Source organism: Serinus canaria, chromosome 5, assembly GCF_022539315.1.
Source record: "Serinus canaria isolate serCan28SL12 chromosome 5, serCan2020, whole genome shotgun sequence".
In the NCBI taxonomy this organism is placed as follows: domain Eukaryota; kingdom Metazoa; phylum Chordata; class Aves; order Passeriformes; family Fringillidae; genus Serinus; species Serinus canaria.
Genome location: NC_066319.1, coordinates 59278148 through 59304691, shown reverse-complemented (window position 1 = coordinate 59304691; position 26544 = coordinate 59278148). Strand labels below are relative to the sequence as shown.

At 49.9% G+C, this 26544-nt stretch overlaps 1 protein-coding gene across 2 annotated transcripts; it reads right to left on the bottom strand.

Annotated features, from left to right (window-relative positions):
- Positions 1-11247: 11247 nt before the first annotated feature.
- BMP4 (bone morphogenetic protein 4) lies at positions 11248-25380 on the bottom strand. Of its 2 annotated transcripts, none has more exons than XM_009101620.4 (3): positions 25294-25380; positions 13291-13667; positions 11248-12333 (listed from the first exon to the last, which is right to left on the bottom strand). In XM_009101620.4, the coding sequence occupies exons 2-3, from the start codon at positions 13658-13660 to the stop codon at positions 11492-11494; spliced, it is 1212 nt and encodes a 403-aa protein (XP_009099868.3). In that variant the 5' UTR covers positions 13661-13667; positions 25294-25380; the 3' UTR covers positions 11248-11491. The 2 variants fall into 2 exon arrangements, with proteins under 2 accessions (XP_009099868.3, XP_050831648.1); XM_050975691.1 differs by lacking the exon at positions 25294-25380 and adding an exon at positions 14199-14317 and having other exon boundaries at positions 11259-12333.
- Between the last annotated feature and the right edge of the window lie 1164 nt (positions 25381-26544).

Genomic DNA, 26544 nt, shown 5'->3' with positions numbered 1-26544 from the left:
TCTGTGCATAACGACTGAGCAAACTCCCAGCCCTCCCTCATTTGCACCTCTCCCGCACAGGCTCCTCCTGACCTCTTCAAATCCCATCCCAATTACAGCCTCCCACTTACCCTTCAATGTAAATAAATCCTGCCTGGTGGGGATGGCTGCTACCAGCACAGATAAAAACAGAGCAGGGAAAGCAGGACCTGCAGCAGCTCTGGAAAAGGGCAGGAAAACAAAGCACAGGAGGGAGGGACAGTGGGGCTGAGCCGTGGGATGGGAGGTGACACCCTTGGGAGCCTCAGAGCTTGGGCACAGCTCAGTCCTCTGGGGAGAGCTCAGAGTCATTCAGGCTGGAAAAGACCCCCAAGTCCAACCATTCCCCCAGCACTGCTAAAGCCACTGCACAGCCACATCCCCAGGTGCCACATCCACATGGCTTTAAAATCCCTCCAGGGAATGAGACTCCTGGGCAGCTGTGCCAGGGTTGGACAACATTTTCCATGAAGAAATTTTCCTCACTATCCAATCTAAGCCTCCCCTGGCCCATCCTGAGGCCATTCCCTTTCCTCCTGTCCCTGTCCCTGCCTGTCAGGAGTTGTGCAGAAGCCACAAATTCCCCCCTGAGCCTCCTTTTCTCCAGGCTGAGCCCCTTCCCAGCTCCCTCCTGGTGCTCCAGGCTCTTACCCAGCTCTGTTCCCTTGTCTGGGCACACTCCAGCCTTTCCATGTTGTCATGAGGGGCCCAAAACTGAGCCCAGATCTTGTAAGGAGATCCAAAGCAGCAGAAAGTTACCCACACCAAACAGATGGATATCCAGCAAGTCCCTGCAGGTTATCCATGCAGCTGAGTCTTCTCCTTGCTTGGATGTATAGGAAACTGCCTCAGGAAACTTAGGATCTTCCCCTGGGAAAAATGTCATCTCCCCAGATGTATTCAAGAGGGCTCTGAGAGAAAACACCTGGATCTCTGTTGGCTTCCTGCAGCATCCTTAGGCTGCTGCTGCACTAACAATATTTTCTCTGGATTTGTGGAAGCTGAAGAGGGGCACTGGGGCAGGGTGAATGCCAGATGGACACTCCTCACAGCACAAGATGAATGGAGAGAAGGAGACAGCTGAAGCCATCCAGGCTGTTCACTGCTAAATCTCACCTCTAAAGGCATCTTCCTCAGCTTGCACCCAGCCTCATCCCTGGACTGGGATGCTGGGGTCTCACACTGCAGTTTCCCCAGGAGCCAGCTCTTCCTTTGCAATTCCAAGCCACTGGGGTGTCACAGGTGTGACAGATCTTGGATTCCAAGTTGCTGGAGGCTGGGGGTATCTTTTAGATTTTTTTTTCCTTATTTGTGGGCTTAATGTGGGATTCTTCTACTGATCATTAAACAATTACCCTGTGGCTTGAAATTGTTTTCAAAGGACTAAATGATGTTCTAATGCTCTGGAACTGTCAGCTTAATATATGGGGCTGTATTCAGCATAAATTATAGCAGTTTCCATGCCACAAAAGCCACACAAGTTCATGGATCCAGCCAAAATATTCAGCAGAGAGTTGTGCCAGGCCGCAGGGCCCGTTCTGCCAAGACATGCAGGTGTTCACCATGGAGAGCAGCCCCACCACTGATCCAGGAGATTCCACATCTCCTCCCAGCCAGCCACGTTCTCCTTGGGACACCTGAGCCAAAGCGTGGTGTGATGCCAGAAGCAGCAGTGGGGATTTTTGGAGCTGCTGCAGCCCTGAGGTGACACAGCCTTTCACCTGCAGGTGCAGGAGCTGTGGATGGAGACCTTGCCAGCAATTTCGGAGAGGTTCAGCTCCAGGCTGCAAACAGGGCTTGGAGCCTTGGGCATCACTGGGGCTTTGTGAGGTGACACAAGGCCACCCACTTTCTTCTAAGTCATGGGGCAAGTCCTTTCCTGTCAGGAGAGCAGAGTTTGGAGGTTGGAATTTTGAGGGACAGATTTCAAACACACAGTCCTGGAGACAGGGCCAGCTCTGTGGGACATCCTCTCCTTTCCCCCCTCTTCTGTGCCTGCAGGGATGGTGAACTCCAAAGCAGGGCAGAAGCCCCAGAAGCTGGAGATGCTCCTCACCCCAAGTTCCCAGCAGGTGGGAGATGGGTCCTGTCATCCAAAAGCCTCAGGGGACATTGGGAGGATGGAGTCCCACCAACTTTTCATGGCAAGTTTGTCCACCAAGCACTGGCTCCTCCAAGGCAGGGATGGAAGAAAATTCAGCAGCATTTTTGTGGCAGATTCTTGCACTTGCTTGGCCTGGCTGTGCCTCTTGCAGGGAGCAAAGGGAAGAGCCCTGTGTCCTCACACAAGGGCAAGGTCAGGAAATGCTTAGTCCATCCCTGCTCCTGGTTTTGCTGAGTCTGAAGTGAGCTGTCCAGAGCAAGATAAACGAGAGCAGCGGATGTGTGCACGATGCCATGGGCTCTGTGCAAAACATCCTGTTGTCCTCTGCCTCGCAAAGTGGCAGGGACAAACACAGCTCACCAGGGTGGATGCAGGGCCAGCTGTCCCATCTCTGCATCAGGGACCTCCTGTAGGATGGAAAAATTCTACCCTGCAATCTCCTTTGGGTGGCTTTAATTGCTGGCTGGGCTGAGCTCGGTGTCAAGGATCCTGCAGGAACAATTACCTGCAGCAGAGACAAACCCCTGCTACGGTGTCAGAGCAGGGCTGAGAGAAGGGAGGGGAGGACCTGGCCCCCAAAGCACAGGTGGCTCTCCTAGATGTCACATTTTGCTCCACAAATGACACATTCCAACAGAAAACACTTCAACCCATCGCTCATGTGGCCTCTGGATTGGGCCCACCCAAACCAATCACATCTGCCCCCAAAACCAGAAAATGTCCCCTTGTGTTTCACCTGCTTTTCTGTGAGCATTAACAGCCACATAAACCCTTCACCTTGCAAAGGAAAGGGGAGAGACAGAAAGCAAAGCCATGGCAAGCACCAGCTGAGCCCCAGTTACAACTGAGCAGCCCCAATCCAGGAGGAGCCGAGCTGCTCCAGAAGGGTTTCCCCACACGGGGCCTTGGACCAGGCAGGATCTGGGGATGCCACGTGGCAAAACGATGGGATGTGGCAGCAGTGTCAGGATGGCTGTCCCCTGGTTGTCCCCAGGCTGCTGGGATGCTGCCACCACCCCGCTCCCAGGCACCACATCCAGCCTGCAGCTGCAGGCAGCCGTCATCAGCCCCGGGGCCTGTCTGTGCTGGTTGGGGACTTTTATCCACAGAAGATGCTCCTAACCAAAACCAGATTTGATTCCCAAATATCCCCAATCTCCCTGAAAGCTTACAAATCTTCCACACCTGTGTTTGCTCATTGCTGCTGCTGGGCCCTGCCCTGGGAAGGAGATGTTTATCCCACTCCTCCACAGCTATTTACAGTGGGGTTTTCGGATGGAGATGGAGCACATATTTGTCTAATGGCAACAGGGCAGTGAATTTAATTCTCCTCATTAACAGTCATCAGCTTAACGGGAAGCAATAAAAGATTTTCTTTTTTTTTTTTTTTTCAAGAGCAGCTGCTTGTGAGATAATATTTATGGCTGGGACTGTCAGCAGGATGAGTGCATTGCTGGCTTGTGAGGGGGGAAACTGAGGCACGAGGCCATTCACTGATCCACCCTGGACCACACAGATGGAGGTGGGAAGAAAAGGAAAACCAAGCCCTTCTCTCTCCCATCCTGAGGCTGTGCTGCCCCAAGCCCTGTTGCTATCATGAGCCAGCTGTTCATCCCACAGGAAGGGGAATTCCTGAGCAGTGCCACATTTCCAGCACCCAAGGGAGTCACAGGAGGGCACCCCACCTTCTTTTTTCTGTTCATAAGCCACTTCCAAATCTCTGACTGGCTGGGGACAGGAAATGCCCCTTCCCATGTCCCCCCCACCACCCATCCAACCAGGAAGGAGCATTTTGACCCCACTTTGATGATGATAAATAGTTTTGTCTGTGGTTGTTTCTCTTCTGGCGGTGGCTGGTGAGATCCACAGTGAAGCCTGGGATTGCAGGTGGTCCCTGAGTGACTTGGGGTCAAGGTGCTCCCCTGACATCCAGTGCCCAAAGCTGCAGAGACCCCCAAGCAGGGCAGAGCTGCTCTCTGCTCTCCTGAGGACAACTTTTTGCTGTCCCATTGGTAAAGAGGAGCCACCTCCAAACAAGGACAGATTTTTGACCCTGCTGAATTGGCCCCTCCGAGATCTCCTTATTGATAACTGGATTTTTCTTTCCAGTTCCCCAAATGTTCCTGCTCAGAGACGAGCAGCCCTTCCCTCTCACTGGTATTTACCCCAAGACACACACAAAATTCCCCTCCAGCCTCCCATTTTCCTGGCAGAACCTGACCAGGCTGCTCCCTAAGGTTGTTTGATCCTGATACCAGTCCAGTAAGGTCTGAAACAACTCCCCATGAATGCAGGGATCAGAAAACCAGTCAGCATTCAGCCCTGCCCTCGGCAGCTCTGGGGGAAAATCCTTACTTCATCCATCCCAGGTGTAGTTTGGGCTCTCTTGAGTTGTGTTCAGACCAGCAAAGCCCCCAGGTCTTTTTCTGCCCTATCCAAGAGCTGCTCAGCTCTCTGTGGAACCCTCCTCACTGCATTTCATTGCTTCTACCACCAAATTTTGCTCCCAGATTCCATCCTGCTACCGAGGCACATGTGAGTCCTGCTCAGTGCTACCATTGGTTAATCAAATTAAAAATATTATCTTTGCAAATGATCCTTGGGGACTGCCTCTTACTGGGAAAGTGTCCAACTCTACAAACTGTCTTTCAAGGAACACTGCTGTGATTATTTTTAATCCTTTCAAACACCAAAACAAACAGTGACTCCTCAAGCTGTATCTATTAAATCTCTTCAAGTGACACCTAGTACCTGTTTCTGGTGCTCTGAGCCCAGAGGTGGGAAGGGCCAGGATGTTCCACAGGATGTCTTGCTTGGTGCCTCTGCCAGGAACGTTCATGGGGTGAAGGCCCTTGGATGAGGGTTCCTCTGGTGAAGAGCAGGAGGTGCCATGTGGGGTTGGAGCCCTTCTCCTCAGACACACAGTGATGAAATAAGGCCCTGGTTTTCCTCTTTGATGTAGAACAACAGCAAGAAATGCCCCAGGACCAGCCCAGCAGTGTGGGGTGCCCTCAGAGCAGATCCAGTGGAGCAGTGCTGGGGCTGTGCTGCTCCCACCAGCCCCAACCCACAACTTCCTCCCTTTACTCCCTGCTCCCCAAAGAGCTTCTGTCAGCCCAGAGAAGCATTTTCAGAGACCACAGACTGGTTTGGGTTGGAATGGACCTTAAAGCTCATCTCGTTCTGCCCCATGCCATGAGCAGGGACACCTTCTGCTAGACCAAGGTGCTCCAAAAATCAGGGATAAAAGGCTGTGGGTGGCTCTCCACTGAGCTCCCCAGTCCTCCTCCTTTGGAGATAACTGCTTAGTGTGGCAGTCAAGCAGAGTGTTTGCTTCTATTTATTTCATTCCCTGTTAAACATCCTTCAACCTGCACATCCTGTCCAGGGCTCCCCTGGTGAGGTGTAAAATCAATTTGGCATTTCTGAGCTAATCTTGGCATGAAGGATTTCACTGATTCCAGTACTAAATAGCAGGTGTGCATTACAGCCCAGACAAAACCCACGAAGCCAAGAACAGCAATGCAGATTTGTCACCTTCTTCCCTCAAATCTGATACATAGAACAGTACAGTCTGCATCAGGAGATCAGTTTGTAACATATAATCTCATATTTCTGAAGGAACAGGTGAGGGACAGGTGGATTGTTTGGAAAACCACTTGCTCTTTGCCTCTGGGACTCTACTGTGTCCAAAAACATAAGAACTGTGGGGCATGAAGATGAACTTCTAGGTGATGGTTTCAAAGCAAATAAAAGGCAACTGTTCAAAAGGAATGGAGAAATGAAGTGTGGGAATCACTGGCACAGGATTACACTGGGGAAAAAAAATTATTAAACTTATAAAATAATTCTAAAAAATTACTGGCAGTAAAGTTCGCAGTGGCCTATTAAATACAGTGATCCTGATTTTGGATCTGGAAACTCTGACCTGTAAACAGCTGGAGACTGATGGGTGCTGCAGAAAAGAGTTGTTATAGGCCTGCTGTGTTCCTGCCTTCTCCCACAGCACTAGGTGGACTTTTGGAGACAATTAGCACAGATTTTTCCTTTTTTTCATTGTGATTATAGAGACACTTCAACATTTTCCATCCATAGTCTGCTAAAACTGGAAGCCAACATTTCCTCTGGGAGCTGTGTGCTCTCCCTGGATCTGCACATCTGTGACCCCCAGGAAAAGGGAGAATCAGATCAAAAGTCAAAAGGAAAACCTGCATCTGTAAATACATTCTGTGCCAACACCTGAGTGAAGACTGAAGAAATGCTGATGGTGTGAAGCACCTCGAGGGGCAGCCACACCTGGGGCACAGGGACAGGCTCAAAGCAGAGGGCTGGATTGGGATAAGGATTTCCTTGGCACCCTGATGTCATGGAATGGGCAGCTCATCACAGGTCCTTCCTAGGATGCAATCCTACTGGTGATGAGCAAAAGGTCCAGGCAGCCCTCGTGGTCTGTAACACAACTCTTGAGCTGGGAGTGATTCCCCATCCCTGGAAGGTTGGACAGGGCTTGGAGCAACCTGGGATAGTGGGAGGTGTCCCTGCCCATGGCAGGAGGTGGAATGAGATGGGCTTTAAGGTCCCTTCCAACCCAAACCATTCTAAAATTCTGAGATTTTATGTCCCTGCTCATTGCAGGGGGGTTACAAGCCCTTTAGGGTCCCTTCCATTCCAAAGAGTTCTGGGATTCTGCAGTGCCTCTCCTGGACATGGATCCATTAGCTCCACTGCCATTGCTCAGCTCTCCACAAGGCCAAAGCAGAGTTCTGGGAGAACTCAAGGGATCAGTGGGATCCTGCTGTTCTTGTGTAAAACATGGAATCCAGGCACGAGCAGGAGGCAGTGGATGAAAAACACTGACTGTGTGGAAAACAGCACAGGGCTCCAAGCTGGGGCAAGTTCTGGATGGACCACTCAGAACCAAAGTCCCAGCACATTTTTTTTATCTTCTGGGTGGAATAAATTACTCACAGCTGATCCAGCAGGGCCAGAGTTCCCCATGGAACCTTCAGACCCCCTTAAGCTCTGCTAAGGTGCAAGTGATGGAATTTTTCCTTCACTGATTGTGTATAATGGATACTCTGCAGTCAACTAAGGAGCAAGTTTGAGGCACTTCCTTAGGAAGCCAGGTGAAAATAAGGTATTGAAAGTCCTGTTTTACACTTTCAGACTTGAGTGCAGGATCCATGAAGTGGATGAGCATTGTCTGGGCCATTTCTAATGCTCCCTGTCATTATCACTCCTGCCTAGAAAAAAACAGGGACTTTGTAGCTTCCTCTCCATTGTATTATACAGGAATCCACCTCTGGTTTGAGGTGAAGTGATGGATCTGCAGGAGGCCCGACTCCAGACCAGAGAAGAGTTTTCTGCCATCCCACAGGACAGGGACTGAGGGGTCAGATACCTCTTCTGGCTCTGCCTGCTCTTCACACATGACTCTGGCCAAGCCTCTTCATCTCTGTGTGCTCAAAAACTTTCTCTACAGGGGGTCAGGGATATCTCCTCTTACCTGTTTTAGTCCTGTGATTCCAGATACAGACTCCACAGCAGAGGACCTTCAGACCTGCTTTCATGCCATGAAACCCCAGGATAAAGAGAACAAAGCCTCTGTTGATGCCAAGATTTCCAAGCCCTCCCAGCCTGACTGTGCTCCTCACTTTGTGATGGGTGAGAAGTTTACCAGAGGTGTCCAAGCACTGCAGCAGGGAAGGGCCCAATCTTCCTTTGCTGGCTCTGCTCCTCCCAGAATAGCATCGTGCAAACCTTGGTGCTTCTCTTCCAAACCCATCTGCATTTTTAGAAAATAATTTGCAAAGCCTCTGCCCCTGTGGCTACAAGCAAAGCCTGGCTGGCTGTGCAGCCTCCTCAGCCACGGCATCTCTGGGGCAGCAGCTTTGCCCAGTGTGATGCTGCAAACTTGGATTGGGGCTGGATTTACAGCTGGAACAAGAAAGTCCTGCCTGAAGACTCTTGGGATCCTAAAGCCTACAGGGAAAGGGTTGGAGATGGGCTCAGTGTAACCACAGGTCTCCGGGGGGAGCTCCTGACACACGGCAGAGCCTGGGACCCTGTTTTCCTGCACACCTGAACCCACACTCTCACCTGTGCAAAACATCATTCCAAAGCATCCAGTGGCTCTCACCATCACCACCACAGTGACCATTGGAGCACAGGGAGCTGGCAAACCCCACTGAGCTCTTCTCCTTATTTTCTATATCCATCAGCCACACAGACAGTACTTTTTAGGTATCCAAAGGCACTGCCTTCCTGGGGAAGGCACAGAGAAGTCTCATCGTGGTGAGCTGCAGTCCATCTCCCAGGCAGCTCACACTTCTGGCAATGCTGGTCCATGGGCACAGCCACCAGAAGGACACCAGATGGTGGGAAGTGGCTGCACACCCACCTTCAACCTGCTCCCCTTTGGTTCACAGCTTGGACTGAGTAAGGGGGGATCAAACTGATTTGCCTTATCTCAGCCCTCCCAGGGATCCCTGCACCGGCCAACACAAACACAGCTCTCGCTCTGAAATCAGTCACATTTGCAAAGAGTAAGTTCCACAGTCAGAGGGATGATGGCATGATACATTTGTCATATTTTTAAGCAAAGATAAGCACTTGTTGCCTGATATTAAGCTTCACTCCAGGTCTGCCCTGCTCGAACCAAACCAGCACTTCTATGGCACAGAGCACTTGTCAAACAAGGTCAGCCACCACATTAATTCCAGCATGGGATTAAACCCCATAACTGCTGCAAGAAATGCACAAAACAATGGCCAGAAACACTGTGAGGAATTTCAGGGTCCCTCCAACACTGATACTTCACTCCCAGCTTCCCAAAAGCAACCCTGCTCCTCCTTGCCAGGATGGTGAAGAAAACTCAGGTCAACACCATTAAAACATAGCACAAACTGAAGTGGGGGGAAAAAACACCACCAGCTGTCCCATGGAAACTTGAAAGGGACTCATTCTGACTTCACTTCAGTTTTGGTGGGTTTTCCTATTTTAAAATGATTTAGCAGTTTGAGCATTTAGCTAAGGCTCTCCAATCACACAAGGCTGTGCAGCAGTTTGCCTCCCATGTGTGACAAGGACACACACGAGGAGGGGAACCCTCAACCCCTGTGTTCTGTGTAAAATACAGAAGTTGAGCAGTTATGAATAAATTCCCTAATGCATCCATGAGTATTTTGTTCCTGAGATCACATTTACTGTCAGCAGGTTTATAACCACACTTTAGATTCCTATAAATTTTACACAATTAAAATACTTTTTTTTAAACAGTTGACTTTTTTCCTACACTTTCTGAGCAGAACACCCCATGTAGGATCTCAGCAGCCCAGGCAAAGGAAAATCTCCCAAAGGCCTCAGGACAAGAGCACCTACAGAAAAGCAAGTGCCTGTGCCTCCACAGGGTCAAAGCTTTGATTTCATCATTGAAACGCAATGCAAAAAGAAGCACCAAAATAAACAGCTCCATAAAGCAGCAGGAACGCAGCAAAGCAGGAGGCTCCTCCAGGAGAATGACCTAAATCCAAGAGGCATTTGTGCAGATGCAGCTCCACACCACCCTGACAGCCTCGGGACAGCCCGGGATGCACCGACCAACAGGGAAGCGAACCTGGGAGAAGCCTCTTTCTTTTTAGTAAAGTCACGGTGATTTTCTTTAATTTTTTTTCCTCGATGTACCCTCCCACTGTGGCTGCCCCACATCCAGGGCTGCCTGGGGGCCCGGAGCCCCCTTTTCCCAGCCGACCCCGCAGCAGCCGGGGTTATCGAGGGAGATGTGTGTAATTGCCCTGTCAGGCAGCTGAAAGGCGCTCGCCTTTAGCTGATGCCACTTCAAAATGAAATTCTTTCTTTGGCATGGCTATGTCTGATATGCAGGCATCAAAGGGGAGGCAGCAGGTCGCCGATGCCCCAGGCCACACATTTCCCTTCTAAAGGCAGGAATGAGAGTGTCAGCTCGGGGCCGAGGGGGCCCCGGAGACCCAACACCCATCGCTCCTCCATGGGGCACTGGGAGCCTGGGAGGACCCCCCAGCACCCGGAGACACCCGAGGGCTCTCAGATGGGACCCTGTGGCCTGAACACGGCTGGGATGGAGGGCTGGGAAAGCCTCATGGCACAGAGGAGGTCGAGGGCTGGGGATTTTTCTTTCCAAGAGAACCACAGGGTCATGCTCTCTTTCCCCCCCGCAGCTCCCATCTCCTCTCTCCACCTGCACTCTTCAGGGAGCCAAAGCTTTTGGCAAGCTTTCCGCTCCAGTTTTTATTGGTTTCAACTAAGCTGCCCCTTTCGGAGGGTTGGAAAGGTTCAATCATTAAAGGAAAAGAAGGAAAAAAAAAAGGGGGGAAGGAAAAGAAAGCACCACGCACCCTTCACCCTGCTGTCCATTCCCCACTCCCACGTGGCCCCACACCACCCATCCTAGGCACAGCTCCCTGTTTTCCAAGCCCCTCCAATGCATTTGAGGCAGGGTTTTCAAGGCCCATCACACCTCCAACTGTACCTGCTCAGCTCCAATCACCTTCCTGCTCGGAAGCAATTTAGAAAGGACACAGCACAGGTAGCTATTAGCTAACACATATTTAACTGCTCCAGATATCTTTTTTTTTTCTTTTTTTTTTTTTTTGGCATTGTAATGGAGTGATTTGATCTTCAAAGGACCTGTGGAAACCTTTGAAGCTTCCCAATCTCCAGTGGGGAGGGGAGGAGGGGGGGAAAATGTTAATAGTTTTAAAACCTGGGGAATCCTGAAGTCAGAGCAAGGGTATAAAACCCAGCGGGTTTAGCATAAAGCCCTCAGGTAAATCTTCACCTTCTTTTCAAATGCATTTTTGGTGGGTTGCTTTGGAAAGGCTTGGGCCAGGTTAGCAAGGTCGGCTCTATTCCCAGCGGCTCTTAAATCTCCACGGACCCTCATCTCCCACGTGGCACAGCCCCAGCACCAGGAGATCCGCGGAACCTCGGCGAGAAATAGAAAGACTAAAATTTGCAAAGCCTTTAAGTGAAAAGAGGGTGGGGGGGAAAGGAGTGGAGAAGGAGAGAGTGGGGTAAGAAGATAAGGAGACAAAATAAACTCCCGGCTGCACTCCCAGCCAGCACGGCCTCAGCAGCACCCTGAGAGGCGAGACACAAAATGCATTTACCTTTAAAATAATGACTCATTTTATTTTTTTCTTTTAATATGTAGTTATAAATATATTTTGTCAAAATATATGATCATTATTGTCAAAAACATTTGCACATAAAGTCATAAATAAGGTCAAGGTGAACGTTTAGTTTAGAGAAGAGTCCAGCTATAGCAAGCAGTTCTGGGGTGGGACGGGAGGGAGAGAGAAGGGGAGGAGAGGGCGGCGGGGAAAGGAGAGGTCAGCGGCACCCGCACCCCTCCACCACCATCTCCTGGTAGTTTTTCAGGACCACCTTGTCATACTCATCCAGGTAGAGCATGGAGATGGCGCTGAGCTCCGTGGGCACGCAGCAGGCCTTGGGAATGCTGGAGTTCACGGAGTTCACCAGCGTCTGCACGATGGCGTGGTTCGTGGAGTTGAGGTGGTCGGCCAGAGGGAAGGGGCAGTCCCCGTGGCAGTAAAACGCCTGGTAGCCCGGGGGTGCCACGATCCAGTCGTTCCAGCCCACGTCGCTGAAATCCACATAGAGGGCATGGCGGCGGCAGTTTTTTTTGTTCTTGCGGGAACGCTGGTGCTTGGGGCTCCGGCGGGCTCTGCGGGTCAGAGCGTGGCCTCGCCCGTCGTGCCCAAAAGTGACCAGGAGCGGCCTGAGCTGCGCCCAGTCCCCACGCCCTTGAGGTAAAGATCGGCTAATCCTGACGTGTTTGCCCTGATGAGTCTGTGCGTGGTGGAGGTGGGTGACCTCGATCACCAGCCCGTGGTTCGGCTGCTTGTCCTTGGTCCACCGGATCACGGCCGGGCTCACATCAAAGCTCTCCCAGCGCGTTACGTTGTGGTGCACCAGCCTCGTGTCCAGCAGGCGCGTAATGGCCTGGGCGCGCTCCGACAGCGGCTTCATCACTTCGTAAATGTTTATCCGGTGGAAGCCCCTCTCCCACGCCGTGCTCGGCTCCTCCACCTGCTCCCGGTACAGCCGCAGCTCCGCCGAGGAGATCACCTCGTTTTCCGGCACGCTGCTGAGGTTGAAGACGAAGCGGATCCGGGGCGCCTCGCTGGGACCCGGGACGGTCTCCAGGTGCTCTGGAGGAGAGCAGGGAAGGGGGGGAAGAGGTAAGACAAGCAAACGAGAGCACGTCAGCCTCGGGGCACACGGCCCCGGCACAGCCACAGCTCACACCCACGCTCCACCTGCCCGGCAGCCACCGGCTCCTCTCCGCATCCCCCACGCATCCCTCCCGGCCGCACCGGGAGCGGCTCCTGCCCCGGCACCGCTGGCTCACCCGCGTCTCGAGCACTCCACCCCTTCCCAACTCGCCTCCCCCGTTCAGGGAGGCTTTTTCCCTTCAGTTTTTCCTCCCCCAGTCTCTCCAAAATCATCTCCCCGGCGAGATGCGGCGCCACGGAGCACAGAGGTGCCTTGTTACGGGGGGCAGGGGGAGAAAGAGAAGCAAATTCCAACGCAGTAATGATGCGGCTGGATTAATAATTCAGATTTACTTTGGAAAAGAAACATCCGCTAGGAAACATTTGGATCAGATTACAAGGGTCTATTGAATAAACCTTATAAACACACAGCTGTAAGTATTAAATTTGAGTCGGGGTTTGGGGGGATTTTTTTTTCTTTTTTCTTAAGAGTAAAAGCAGGCAGCAATTGCTTTGATAGTTCAAAAGAAACACTCCAGGGGCGAGATCCCGCCCTCGCTTTACTCCCGCATCCGATCCAGAGCCATTAAATCCACGCGAGCCCAGGCAGTGACCCCGAGGCAGAGGCACCGAAGGAAACTCGCTGTTGTCAACAGAAGCAAAAGCACTTCAAAATATGGTCAAGCTCGGGTTAAGCACAGGATGCTGGAAAAAATAGCGAGCAGCACGCCTGTCACCCACACACGGCAGGCTGGGGGTGGGGGGGGGGGTGGTTTTCCTCCCATAAATTTAGGGCCGGGCACGTCCTGCTTCTAAAGGCATTTGTGAGCTTCCAAACGCAAGGAAATCCCGATCGCTACCGGGGCTGGGAATTTACCGCCTCCCATCACTGACCTTCATGGTGGAAACTCCTCACGGTGTTTGCCCGGCTGGTCGATCGCTCAGGGTACTGCAGGCTAATTTCCTGGAGGCTTTCCTCCTCTTCTCCGGACTGGAGTCGATAGAGATCCAGCATGTAACTAGGAATGACGGCTGACTTGCTGGGCTGAGGCCGCCTTCGGAGCCCAAACATCTGCAGCAGAGTTGTTTCGAAACCCCGCAAGAGTTCATGGCTTTGGGCAGAGCGGCGTCCGGATCCGGCTTGTCCCTGAAGCTCTGCCACTTTCTTCCTGCCGGTCTCAGGGATTAGGCTAGCATGGTTAGTACCTCCTAGAAGGACTTGGCATAGTAGGATGACCATCAGCATTCGGTTACCAGGAATCATGGTGTCTCTGGGGTGTAAAAAATACGATAACAAACAAGAAGGAAAGTCAGGATGAGAAGCGAAACCCCCCTCCTCTTCCGAATAAACTTAAAAATAATAATAATAATAATAGTAGCAATAATAGTAATGATAAATGGCAAAAGGACACGGGGAGCAGCCCCCATTCGAGCGGCAACCGGCGCGCCCCGGCGGGCAGGGACCGGCCGCCGTGCCCGGGCTGTCCGCAGCCCCGCAGCCCCCTCGGGCAGGCGGGTTCCCGGCGCATCCCGGCCCCGCTGCCCCGCCGGGACGGGACGGGACGGGAGCGGCACCAGCGGCGGTGGAGCCCGGCGGGGAAGGAAGGGGCGCGCAGCTCTGCCCCTCTGCAGCCGCCGGTTCGAATGCGCCGCCAGACCCCGGGAGGGGACACCGCGATAAGAACAACCAAAAGTTTTTCTTAAAAAAAAAAAAAATTAAAAAAAATTTAAAAAAATATAAAGCCCTGCGATGAAAACAAAAAGCGAGGAGCGAGGCGGAGGAAGAAGAGGGCTGTACTCACTGACAGCAAGCAAGGCATATCAGCACAGTCCATGATTCTGGAGAGCCAGCCCGGACCCAGCGCGCCGAAAGCCCCGGGGCAGCGGCTGCCGAGCGCCTCCCGCGATCGCCGCCCGGCGCAGTGCAGCCGCCGCCGCCGCCGGCCCCGGTTTTCTGCCGGCCCCGCAGTCACGTGGAGCCGCGCTCGCCGCCAGCCCGGCCCGGCCCGGCCCGGCCCGCCGCCCCCGGCCCGCCCCCGGCCCGGCCCGGCCCCGCGGGGGACGGCCCTGCCCGCTCCGCCGCCCGCGCCCGGCAGCGGGGGGAGCGCGGGGACCCCCGGCGGAGCGGCCGCGCTCGGACCCTCGGGGCGCGGGACGGGGTCGGCGAGGTGCCCCCGGGATCCCCCGCGCCGCTCAGGTGCATCCCCGGGGGACCCTCCCGCCCCGCCCTGTCCCCGCACGGCCGGGGCGGGGTCCCCGGGGAGGTCGGGGCACCGCGGGGAGCGGGCTGCTCCGCGGCGCTCCCCGAGGGACCGGGCTGGGAAGGGAGGCTCGGGACGGGAAACTCGGGAAACTCTCGTCGGCTGTCCCCCGACGAGAAGGGAGGGAGAGCTTGGGAACCAGAAGCAGCTGCGCGGCCAAAGGCACGGCGGCAGAGCGCGGATTTCTCCTGTGCTCTCGCCACCCGCCAGCCCCGAGGGTCCCCTCTCGGGGGTTGGTAGTCCGTTGCCAGCACCGGGGGTTATCCCCAGTGCCTGTCCTGGATTCCCTCTCGTCCTCCAGATTTTCTCTTCCTTCTCCCTGGCTGCCTGAATAGCAGCCCCCTCTCCCCCTTCCCTCCAGGCCGGGTTCCCGGACCCCACCGAGGGTGTGCAGCAGGCGCCTTCCCAGCCCCGCACGGGCTGTGTACGGCCACAGCTGGTGGCCCCAGACAGGTACGGACAGGGGTCTCCGGGAGGAAAGATGCTCCCTGCCTCAGTTCAACCCCAGAATTGCTCTGGGCCAGCTTTGGGCTGAGAGTAAGAACCAGACTTCCCAAGGCTTGAGGCTGCTCCCCAGAAGGGGTTTTGGGACAAACTGGTTTACCATTAGCACACATTAACTGGACACAGCACATTTAGGCACAGGGTGGGATTCTTGGGGCTGTCCTGTGCAGGACCAGGATTTGGACTTGGTGATCCTTGTGGATCTCAGGATATTCTGTGATTCTATTACCTACTGGGTGTGATGTATGAACACAGTGTGGAGAAGGCAGCTCTGGGGAAAGACCCTCTGAAGGAAGTATGACAGATGCACCATCCTTTGGAGACATAGAGAAGACTGAGCAACCCCATGTTAAATCAAGCCAGCTCCACCAGGGCATTAAAATCTGTTCCTTTGCCCTGCTGGGGTATCCCTTTGTGTTGGGCAAACTGTCACCCACAGTGAGAACACAGTTAATTTATGAGACCAAAAGATGTGGTCATGGAGTGGCCATGGGAACTCCTAAGCTCATCAATTAACCACAACCAAAAACCAGCTCAGAAATGATGACTGTGGCCACAAACCACCGGGGCTGCTGTGCCTGAGTGCAGCAAACCCACACCAGTGCCTTGGTGTCCTCCCAGCACTGCCCCAGAGCTCACACACCATCAGAGACGCCTTCTTTTCATATTTCACTTTTTTTTTTTTTAGCTCAGACCTGACCCATGCATTAGAAAAGCCCAGGGATGTCACTGAAAGGACACGCACAGATAAAAGGCAGTGCTGACACTGTAATATCTCTGAGTTATTCCTATACCACTCCGAGTTTAAAAGAAACATCTGTTAGCAAGGTATTTGGACTATGAATCCATCAAAATTTGTGAAATATTGCTATCACCATTTCAAATGTATCACACTGTGTGTTATTCTTAACAAGGAAAAACAATTTTGGGAGTAGCTGCTGTGCAACTTTTTTTAAGTTAAATAACATTTTCATTGAAAATACTCCAGTCTATAAACAAAGTTTACATGAGGGCCTGTATAGTGCTGTTCCTGAAACAGACCTCTGGACTGGGAAAAGCAACCAGCTCCCTCTTTGGGGGGTATGTTCCTCTCTTTGTCTGAAGACCTCACTTGGGTTTTGTAAGGATCAGAGAGTGGCCGTGCTGGAAATGTCTGTCCTGGAGGAATTCAGTGGCACGGCATCCAGCACCTCTCCTCAGCCATCCTGCTGAGCTGAGATCCCAAAAATTGCTTATGTAACACTGGTTAACCATGCCCCTGTGCTGGGGCCAGAGAGCCAAGGCAGAGCAGTGTGGTTTGGGGTCTCGTAGGAGGCAAGAGCGTATTTGAGTAGCTCCCTGGTTACTAAGAAGTGTTAGTCATGGGGAAAGCTGTAGTATTTATTCCGTAAAATGTAAATACATAACCCAAACCACAAAGGAATAACCATGGATGGAAATAGTGTAGCGTTTACTGAAGGAGTTGGGCTGCCTTTCTACAGAAGCTGTATTTCCTTGGCCCCATAGAGCGTAATTCACCTTGAACGGAGCTTCTGCTCCAGCCCGTGGAGTTACACATCAGCTGAACTCGGTCCAGGCACTCTAAACAACCCAGTGTGTTATATATTCCAACCAAAAAAGTGATGCCAAAACGGAGCTAAAAATACAAATGTGGAAGGTTTGAAAAGCAAACACTGCTTAATTCAGCGGTGGATGCAACATTAAAGATCCAGCACATCAAAACCAGAGAATATTGTGTCTGCACTCAATGCAAGGCTCAGCTCCCCTGATCACACCTCACATCGGCAATGGGGGATCGATGGTGGTCTTGCCTGTGACCCAGTCCCAGTCTAAGGGATCTGCTGCCAGGTTTTTTCCTCTCTGTCTTCTGTGAAAAACCTGGGAATCTCTGCACCTGGATCGCAAAACCATTGGTCTCCTCTGGAAGCAAAGCACCGGGGCGTTGGGGACGTCACCCTACAAAGGCTGCCCAGACCAAGGGGTGATCCATCTCGTGCAGACCTTGGCTGTGACAGCAGACTGCTGGTGGCAGTGAGCAGCCCAGGAGCTGGCAGGTGTCCTGGAGCCCCAGAGCCCAGCTCTGCTAGCAGGGATCAGCAGCTGAGGGCCAATTATTTGCTCAGTTTTGTTTCAACCCAATAATTGTGGGTTTGCCCAGACACATTTGTGATAAAATCCCAGCCACTCACATCTGACCCATTTCCAGGTTTTGTGTGCTCAGGACCTACCAGCAAGCACTGCAGGTTGATGTTCAGCACCTCTAGAAATTAGGCCAGCTCTGTTTACAAGGAAAACTTCTCCTCTAATGGCAACATTTCAGGGGATGCCTCTGGACTCAGACCTTCCCAAACCAGTTCTTGGATCCTGTGTTATTTTTAGAGCAGCTGCACCTTTTTGGGCTCTAAAGTCTGCAAACAACCTGCCTTGGGAAAAACAAAAAAGAAAAAAAAAGAAAAGAAAAAAAGCAACAACAACAACAACAAAAATAACTTGCCTCACCAGATTTGTGCTTGAGTAGAAACAAGCCTTAAACTATAAATAAATAAATAAATGCCTATGTAAGAGACATTTTAATGACGTGAGTTACAGAAGGAGATGCCCATAAGTGTGCTAAGATCAATTCCCTCCTACCCTTTCCTTTCAACTGCCTAAGCTTGTCAATTAAAACAAAGGGAACTGAGCAAACAACTCCAAGGGATTACATTTTCCAAAGTAGCTCTTCACTAAAGAGCTGACCGGTAAAAACAAGTGCAGCTGCTTGAACAGCAAAAGGAACATTTTTTACAACCACTCTGAGATTTTCATGATTTCTCTGAGTGCTTCAGAACTGGCCTGTTCTACCAGAATATTCTACTCCTCCTGAATAAATAAATTCATACTTCTCCTAAAACACAGAACTGGGCCCAGCTTGGACTTTATTTCTGCTTTACATTAAAGTGTCTCTGCTGAGGTGTCAGGACCACGTCTAGAAGCACTCCTGAGCTAAGAGGAGAATCAGGTTCAGCACTGCTCTTTTATTTCAAACAGGTTTTTGGCTTTTTTTTTTTTACAAATCCCTACAAAAACATTGTGTGGGAACATTAAAATAATGCAGTTCTAAAAAGGCAGTGTTTGGTAATCAGACACAAGGCAGTCGAAACAGTAGGATTGTCTGCTCTTTTCTATTTTTAAGTCTTGAAGGATGATTTTTATTGTTTTGAGAATGCTATTAAAAGGTTGGCTGTCCCACGCAGGGTGAATCTTAAGTTGCTGTTACTTGACTCAATCCCTTTGTCACTTTTCAGAGATGCCCAAGAGTGAGCAAGGCTAGAAAAGTTACCCCTTGCTGTTCATACTCTCTGCCTTCTGCTGTGAGAGTGTGAGGTCTCTGCTGCTAAATAGTGTTCATTTAGAGATGCTGGGCCTCAAAACTCAGAGGTCTGGGTCTTTCAGGCTGGACAGCAGGAAGAATTTCTTCACAGAAAGTGTGGTTAGGCATTGGAATGGGCTGCCAAGGGTGGGAATGAAATCAGCATCCCTGGAGGTGTTCAAAAAACAGCTCAGTGTTTTGGTCTGCTTGGGAAGGTGGTGAATGGCCAAAGGTTGGACCCAATGACCTTGGAGCTTTTTCCCAACCTTAAATTTCTATGATTCCATGATTAGGGAAGTGCTTCAGCAACACAACTCATAAAATAAAGGGAGAGCCATTTTAATGGCCTGTTGTTAAAATTCCCCTGAGCTGTGTTAGAAACACATCTGTTGTAAAATCATCTCCACATCAGTGGGTTTCCTCGAGGGATGTGACAAGAACATGCACTGATCTCATCCAGCTTTTGGAGAGAATCGCTGCCTTTAGCCCACATTTGCTTCCACACTTTGTGGCTCCCCACTCCCTCAAAGCCTCATCCCTGAGAAGCAAGGAGGACCTCCAAAGATGAAGAACTCATTCCTCCTGCTCTGCAGTTGTGGCTGGTACTAATAAAGTCCATCATTCTCCTAAGGAGTGCTGTCCAAGCACATGGCTACTGGAGATAAGCAGATTCCTTTTGGATCTGATGAAGGGTTTTGGAGAACACCACAGGGCTGGCAGCTCCCTGACCTTACAAACCACTCTGTGTGTCTCTAGCCCTGAGATGTGGCTTTGTCTAAGCTCTCCCGTTACTGATATTTTGCTCTCCCTTGCTGCTAAAATCTGCAACTCCACACAACCACGTAGCACCTCTGGGCTGCTGACATTTGTCTTTGTCCTTTAATTGCAGCTTGAGATCTGCTGCCAGCAGAAGCTTTAATGATCTCAATCACTACTACAAGGTGTAAATAAGCAGAGCAGGACAACTTCTGCAGAAATAATTCACATGGGCTCTATTGGACTTTTAGCAATAGCAAAGGACTTTACTGGTAGGTGCTATAGCAAGCTCTGGGAAATGTCAGCACATGGATGAATTTTGAGTTCATTAATGTGAACATCCTCACCTGAAAGCAGAGGGGGCGGATCCTGCCCAGGAGTCCCTCTTGGGAAACATGGCTATGCCCTGTGGCCTCCATCTCCAACAATAACAAACTGGTGGGGCTCGTTTGTACCAGTTGCCTGGTGACAAGGTTCATACTCACAATTAATCATCATTCTTAGAAAGTGCTCTGAATAAACTTACACAGGGTGTGTGTGAGCAGAGCACAAGTTCCCACAGACACGTGACACTGAAAAGATGGTTTCTGGTGGAAAGGCTCCTGCTCATTCTGTCATAGAATGTCCTGAGTTGGAAGGGACTGACAGGGATCAGAGTCCAACTCCTGGCCTTGCACAGACACCCCAACAATCCCACCCTGTGCCTGAGAGCAGTGTCCAAACACTCCTGGAGCTCTGGCAGCCTCAGGGCCGTGCCCATTCCCTGGGGATCCTGGGCAGTGTCCAGCACCCTCTTGGAGAAGAACCTTTCCCTGATCTCCAGCCTAAACCTGACACAACTTCCTGAGAACCCTTTCAGCAGGACCTACTCCAGCCTAGCACGGCAAGGCTCTCTGTTCTACTATTGATCAAGCAACAAGTGAGGTGTTAGCTGGATTTATTTTCAATTAGAGACATTCCTACTTACTGTTACCTGCTCTGTTTCTTGGTGGGGCACCAAAAAACCACTTGTAAGCAGAATCAAAGCCCACCTTCTCTCCCAAATAGCCATGACCAAAAAATACTTTAGTGGGGGCACAGTTTCAACAGCAGTGAAACCTGATTTCATTTTTGGCTCTTTTCTGCATAAGCAAGTACCTATTTTCCTCTTCCCTGCTTCCATCATGTACAGACACTGACTCAGCAGCCCAAAGGATGCCTTTAGCAACCTGGGAATTTCAAAGGCCATAGATTTGGTGCAGAGCTGCAAGTACTGGGATGCCTAAAGGAAGGTTGTCCTAGTGATGAAGGACCTGATTTGGACTTCAGAAGGTCTAGGTTCAGCTTTGTGTTGCTGTGGCAGTGTCTGAATCATCAGGAATCTATTTTATCCGATGGTTAAGAGTATATTAAACAGTCCAGAGTAATTAAAAAACATGGGGAAAGGAGGCAATTAGAATTAAAAGCAGGTCAGAGTCTCCTTTCTGGAAGAACAAGAGCATTTTGCACCATTGTCAGAAATAAATAAAAAAATAAGCATTGCTTCTGAACAGGTCCTCAAATTCCAACCCAACAAACAAAAGTCTTGCAAACCCTTTCAGTGGGACTCCAAGCCCTGGGAAAATACTGGAGGAATAAGAGGACATGGAGACTCTGTACGATCTCTGATTTACAGCACATGGAACAAAAGTGGTGCTGCCCTGTCCATCACTGGAGGGACACCTGGTGACTCACCTGTCACCCATGGCAGAAGAAGAGGAGGAAGAAGAAGAAGAAGAAGGAGGAGAAGAGGAAGAAGAAGGAGGAGGAGAATAGGAGGAAGAAGGGAAGAAGAGGCAAAACTGACTATGCCTGGAAATGAGAGATTAAACACATTGTAGTCAGAGGTGGGTTTCCAGCTTTTTCCAGAAATACTCATCAGGGCTTTGCATTACTGGCTGGCAGCCACAAGGGCTGTGAACTGAAGGGAGGCCAATTTCTTGACCTGCAGGTTTCAATGCAAAGACAGTCTGTCCTCTCTGATACCTTATCCAAACGATGTGGGCAAACCAGCGCCGTACGTGCGTTCCGTGCGTGTCCCATCCCACAGGCAAACCAGCCTTTCCATTTCCTAAAATACCAGCCACCAAACAGCTGACAGAGGGATAGAACTGAGGAACTGGCTCAAAAAAAAAAAAAAAAAAAAAAAAAAAGAGAGAAGGAGAAGAGGGAGTTTTAGAAAAGGAAAATCTAAAATATCTAAAAGTCAGTTTGAAGAGGGGAAAAGTGAAATTGCTAAAAAGTAATGAATCTGGAGGAAGCTCATATCTCTTCCTTGCATATGAAGGGGCCTTGGAAGTGAGGGGGTGCTCACCTCCACAGAGGCCCACCTGGGCAGAGGGTTTATAGAGCCAGAGCCCACAGGATCAGCAGGAAGACAGAACAGGAGAGAAAACTGATATGGGAAAGAAGTGAAAACCAAGAAGGCAAATTCAGTCTGGGCAAAGGGCCAAGGCAAGGCCAAGTGCAATTCTAGAAAACAGGACTGGAGCCAGAGGCACCAAGGTGTTATGACAGGCCTGCACTGGTCTACAGTGACAACCCAGAATGATGCACCTGCCAGGGGCACAGCATCACCCAGACATGAGGAGAAATTGGCTTAAAAGTAGATTTTTTAATGTAAGTCTCAGGATGGAAGGTCTGGACCAGCAGTTTCTACTTGTGCAGGATCTGGAATTAGCATAAGGCTGGTATCTCCCTGTACCTGCCCTCTGGGCACACTGGAGTTACTCTTTGAGTCAGGGAAAGCAGAACTAAGTTAGAAAAGTTTCCCTGAGGACCTGTTTGTTCCCCTGGTTTCACCCTGCATTCCTGCTAGTTCCACCTCTGTCCTGCTGACTCTGCTGCCTTTTCCCACCCTCTGTACACATACCTGATAGAGCAGCAAGCCTCAGAACCAGGTATTGTGTGCAGCACCACACCCCAGTTCGAAGAAATATTGCAAAAAGCAAATGTGAAACGTCATTTGTAAAACTGGCATCAGCTCACAAACGTTCCTCACAAAGATCCAACACTGAGGTTACTCCAGGGCTGCCAAAAAGTTGCCTGTCCTCTCTCCAGAGGCCTCAGCATGTCACTTTATCTCCCATCAGTGTTTCTCTACATAGCTCCTAGGTGCAAAGTGGGGCAGGAATGCTGATGCCTGTCCCCCCAGCCCAGTCTGAGGAGAAGCTGAGTGGGGTTGAGGCTTCAGAAATTGCAGGATAAAAATGAAATGGATGAAGACAGATGTTTGAAGAGCACAGGATAAAATTAGAAGGTCAAATAGGACTTAGAGTCCATGAGTATTGGCTCGAGTCAGGAATAGCGGAGACAAACCATAGACACAAAGCACAAACTGGCAAGGTGGGATTGACAGAATCTCTCTCAGAGTGGTGCCACAAGGAGAGCTTGGACTTGGACATCTGTTATGTGATTTGTTTCCCTCTCTTGGGACCACTGGCTGCCCTCAGAACAGCCACCATTCCTTTTTCATAGGTTCTCCAGCTGATAAGCACCAGGAGCCCAGGATGAGCCCACCACAGGAGGTGCCTTGGCATGGATGGCACAACTGGATCACTTCCATTGTATTTTCTGATAGAGGAGAGGAACTGGAAGCAGATTCCTGAATGAATCTGTGGGATTTAGAATGGCTATGACCTGGGGGCTGAGCAAGAGTCACCAGAACTTTGGAGACCAAGCACTGTACCTGTGCTTGCAGGAGGTGCCCAGCTCCAGTGTCTCAGAGTAACTCCCAATCCACTCTCAACCTTTCCAGAATGCAGGGAATTTACCTTACCCAGTATCATCCCTTCCCTTTCCACACAGGATCACCCTTGCCCTGCTGGGCAAAAACTCCTTTCACCCAATCCAGCAAAACTCAAAGTCCAGTCTGAAAAAATAATAATAATTCTCAAACCCAAAATGAAATCCAAAAACACAGCAGTGTACAAAAGGCATTTTTAAAACAAAAACTAACGAAAGGCTGGGCTCGGTTCTTTTGCTTGAGGCATGTAAATGCTCTGTTCATACATTTCAAACTCTTCCCAGCAACAGAGCTCCCAAAGCACTCTGTGTCTGTGGGGTGAGCAGCTCCCTGTCTCCCATGGCAGAGGGCACACACGGCGATCTGGCTCGCGTTACTGAGCAGGATCAGGTGATAGATGAAGATCCACGATGCTGAGCAGCAGCTCACAGGTCAAAGTCTTTCCCCTTCTGTCTGAAAATCCTCCTGCACCTTTCTTTTCCAAAGTAGAAGCCCTTAATTCTCCAAAGGTTTTTGTTGCTACCAAGCTTTATGTACTTACACATCCCTACTAGAGCAAGATTTCAGCACAAGAGAATTGGCACAGTATGTTACAGCTCACATAATTTTTTTTTTGTTATAATAAAATCTTTTGTAAAGCTGTTCATTCTCTTGCCCCATGAGAGATGAATTGTAAATCCAGCCAAAAAAAAAAAAAACTGCCCCACATCCCTGATTCTTAGGAAATGTAGATTTGTTACCTTTCAGTCTCTTTGTATGCTGTTAAGATTTTCTCCCTGTAATTTTATGCTGCTCAGGCACCTAATGACCTAAGTGGTCCCAGGAGAGAGGAATTGGCATTCTCTAAATAAAAGAAATATTTTTTTTTTTAAAAAAGGTGTTTATTTGCAATTTACCTTACCTGAATTGTTTAAAGTGTTATCAGAATGCAAGCACCTACTTTCTTCTCTTCATTTTCACAAGATATCCAAGATTGGCTTGAATTCGGAATGTCTAAAGCCTCAGGCATGATCCTGGGTGTTCTCAAGACTTAAATGTCACTGCTTAAAGAGTTAAAGATCTAGATGGCTGCACTAAGAGGATGATAAACTAATCACTCACTCACTGCTGGTGAGCCTGGTGTCATTTACTGAAACATGGAATGCATTTAACAATGTAAGAGAAACTCCATGCAGTCCAAAAGCCAAAGATTATTGTTAGATTGTCAGGGTTTACTTTGGAGAAAGTCCTCAGTCTAATTACCTACGTTTAAGCAACAGAAGTATTTTTGCCCTCGTTGAAGAAGTTCACATTTTCCTTTCAAGCCAATGTGTGGTTAGGGTTTTTTTAATGCTACTAAGGATTGCAGATTCTGTTCAGGGGGCTACAAAAATTGAAGACAGGGACTGGGTAGAAGAAATAATTCTTCCAGGGAGCAAGTAAAAAATGTTTCCTATCATTATAACCAGGAGAAAAGTAGAAATAATAATTAGACTACTAGTACTGAACATTCATCTATTGATTTGTGTCTTCCAGTTCTGTGAAATGGCTGGAAAGAGAAGGACAGCTCTCTGCACTCAACAGAAATGCATATTTAAAAGCCACACTCTTTTTTAGTGTTATTGGAAAAAAATGCTTGAAATCCTTTTCACTGCAATCTCTGAGCCTTGGAGGAGGAGAAAGAGCAGGTCCAACATTTTGGTATTGCATTTTTTGCACCAGAATTTGGTGAATATTGGAAGTTTTTCTTAAAACAAAATCTTAAAATCTTTCTTAAAACAAGTTAAAGATCAAGATAGCAAACATGAATAAAACATCCAAGGGATTTTGTGGTGCTCACCCAGTGGGCATCCAAACTGCAAATATCACTTTATTCTTTTTTACTCTATTAAACTTTGAACAGTACAACTCCCTTGTGTGAGCAGTTGGCACAAGACCCTTTCCCAGCACACCAAATCCCAGAGATACTCCCAGAGGATGCCACCAGAAGTTTTCTGTTGATGGGACAGCAAGGCCTGGAGTGACAGGGCCAAATGAAGGTGTGACCATAACTCATCGTGGTGGCTCAGTGTCACTTTGACCCAGCAAACACAGGCAAAAACAGGCAGTGAAGTGACATCAGCATGTCCTGGCAGCCAAACCACCCTCCTGGTGGGTGAGACTCTGGCAGGGTGCTCTGATGTGGCTGTGGCACATCCCTGCACAGCAGTGTCAGTCTGACCTGGCAAACACAGGTAATAAAAGCAGAGGAAGCAATGGCAGCTCAGCAAGGGTTAACAGCTTACCTGTTCTGCAGAGACTGCAGGTGGGCACTCTGCTCCCCAGCTTGGACAAAGCTTGTCCCATGGCTCTGCTGCTGTGACCCAAATGACTCTGAGGAGGAGAAGGAGGAGGCAGAAACACCTTCTAATGACACCTGCCTTCATAACAGGCCTGGCAAGACAGCACATGATCATTTTCCCTGCTGGGTGATGGCTGGTGGCTCAGGCAGTTCTGCTGACCTTGGTTAGGGCAGTCTCTGAAGAAGTAAGCAAAGCTCCAGCCTCAACCAAAGGACAAAATTCCAGCTGTATGGGTGGAAATTCAACAGATCAAACAGAGGCATCTTCAGCATCATCCTGAAATAAAGGTCAAAAATAGATCAGATTGTTCTCAAGCAGTGGCTATTTCCCTGCACACCTAAAAGGAGAATCCAAATGAGTAAGTCAGGTGTTGCTGTGCACACTGCAGAGATCTAAAGGCAGCAAAGAGAAATGCTATTCAAAGGAACCTGCTCTTCCTGTTGTGTAAACCTCTCCCTCTACAAAGATTCAACATTTTCCCTAGGAACTGTGTGACAACACTTGCCTCATTGCACTGCCTGAAAGACAGAGCAAACACTTTGAGATCACTGGGACCAAGACATGTTTTTTTTACAAGGGCATGGAGTGACAGGACAAGGGGAATGGCTTTAAACTGACAGAAGGCAGGGTCAGATTAGAGATTAGTAAGAAATTCTTCCCTGTGAGGGTGGGGAGGCCCAGAGAAGCTGTGGCTGCCCCATCCCTGGCAGTGTTCCAGGCCAGGCTGGACAGAGCTTGGAGCAACCTGGGATAGTGGAAAGTGTCCCTGTCCATGGCAAGGGGTAGAACAAGATGCTCTTTAATGTCCCTTCCAACCCAAACCAGCCTAGGATTCTATAATAAGAACTGGAGAACTTTTGAAATACACTCACAGCTCCACAGACCACAATTGCTACTGCAGCACAAACTGTTTCTATTTCATCTATATGTGCATGATTTTAGGACTTGAAAAACTGCTGCCCTTGTACTTCTCAGCAGCTAATAAAAACCCTTGTTAGCAACATCTGGATACAAGATAAGGGAACCTTGCAAGGAAACATGAGGCATTCAGCAGGTTTCTGCAGTGGGTTCTTCATCGACCCTCTGAGGACTCTGCTCCAAAGTCCGCTGAGGTGTTGAGGTGTTTTTCCATTGACTTCACTGGGCTCCAAACCAAGACCTAAAGCCTCCCTGCTGTGTCTTGGACATTTATTT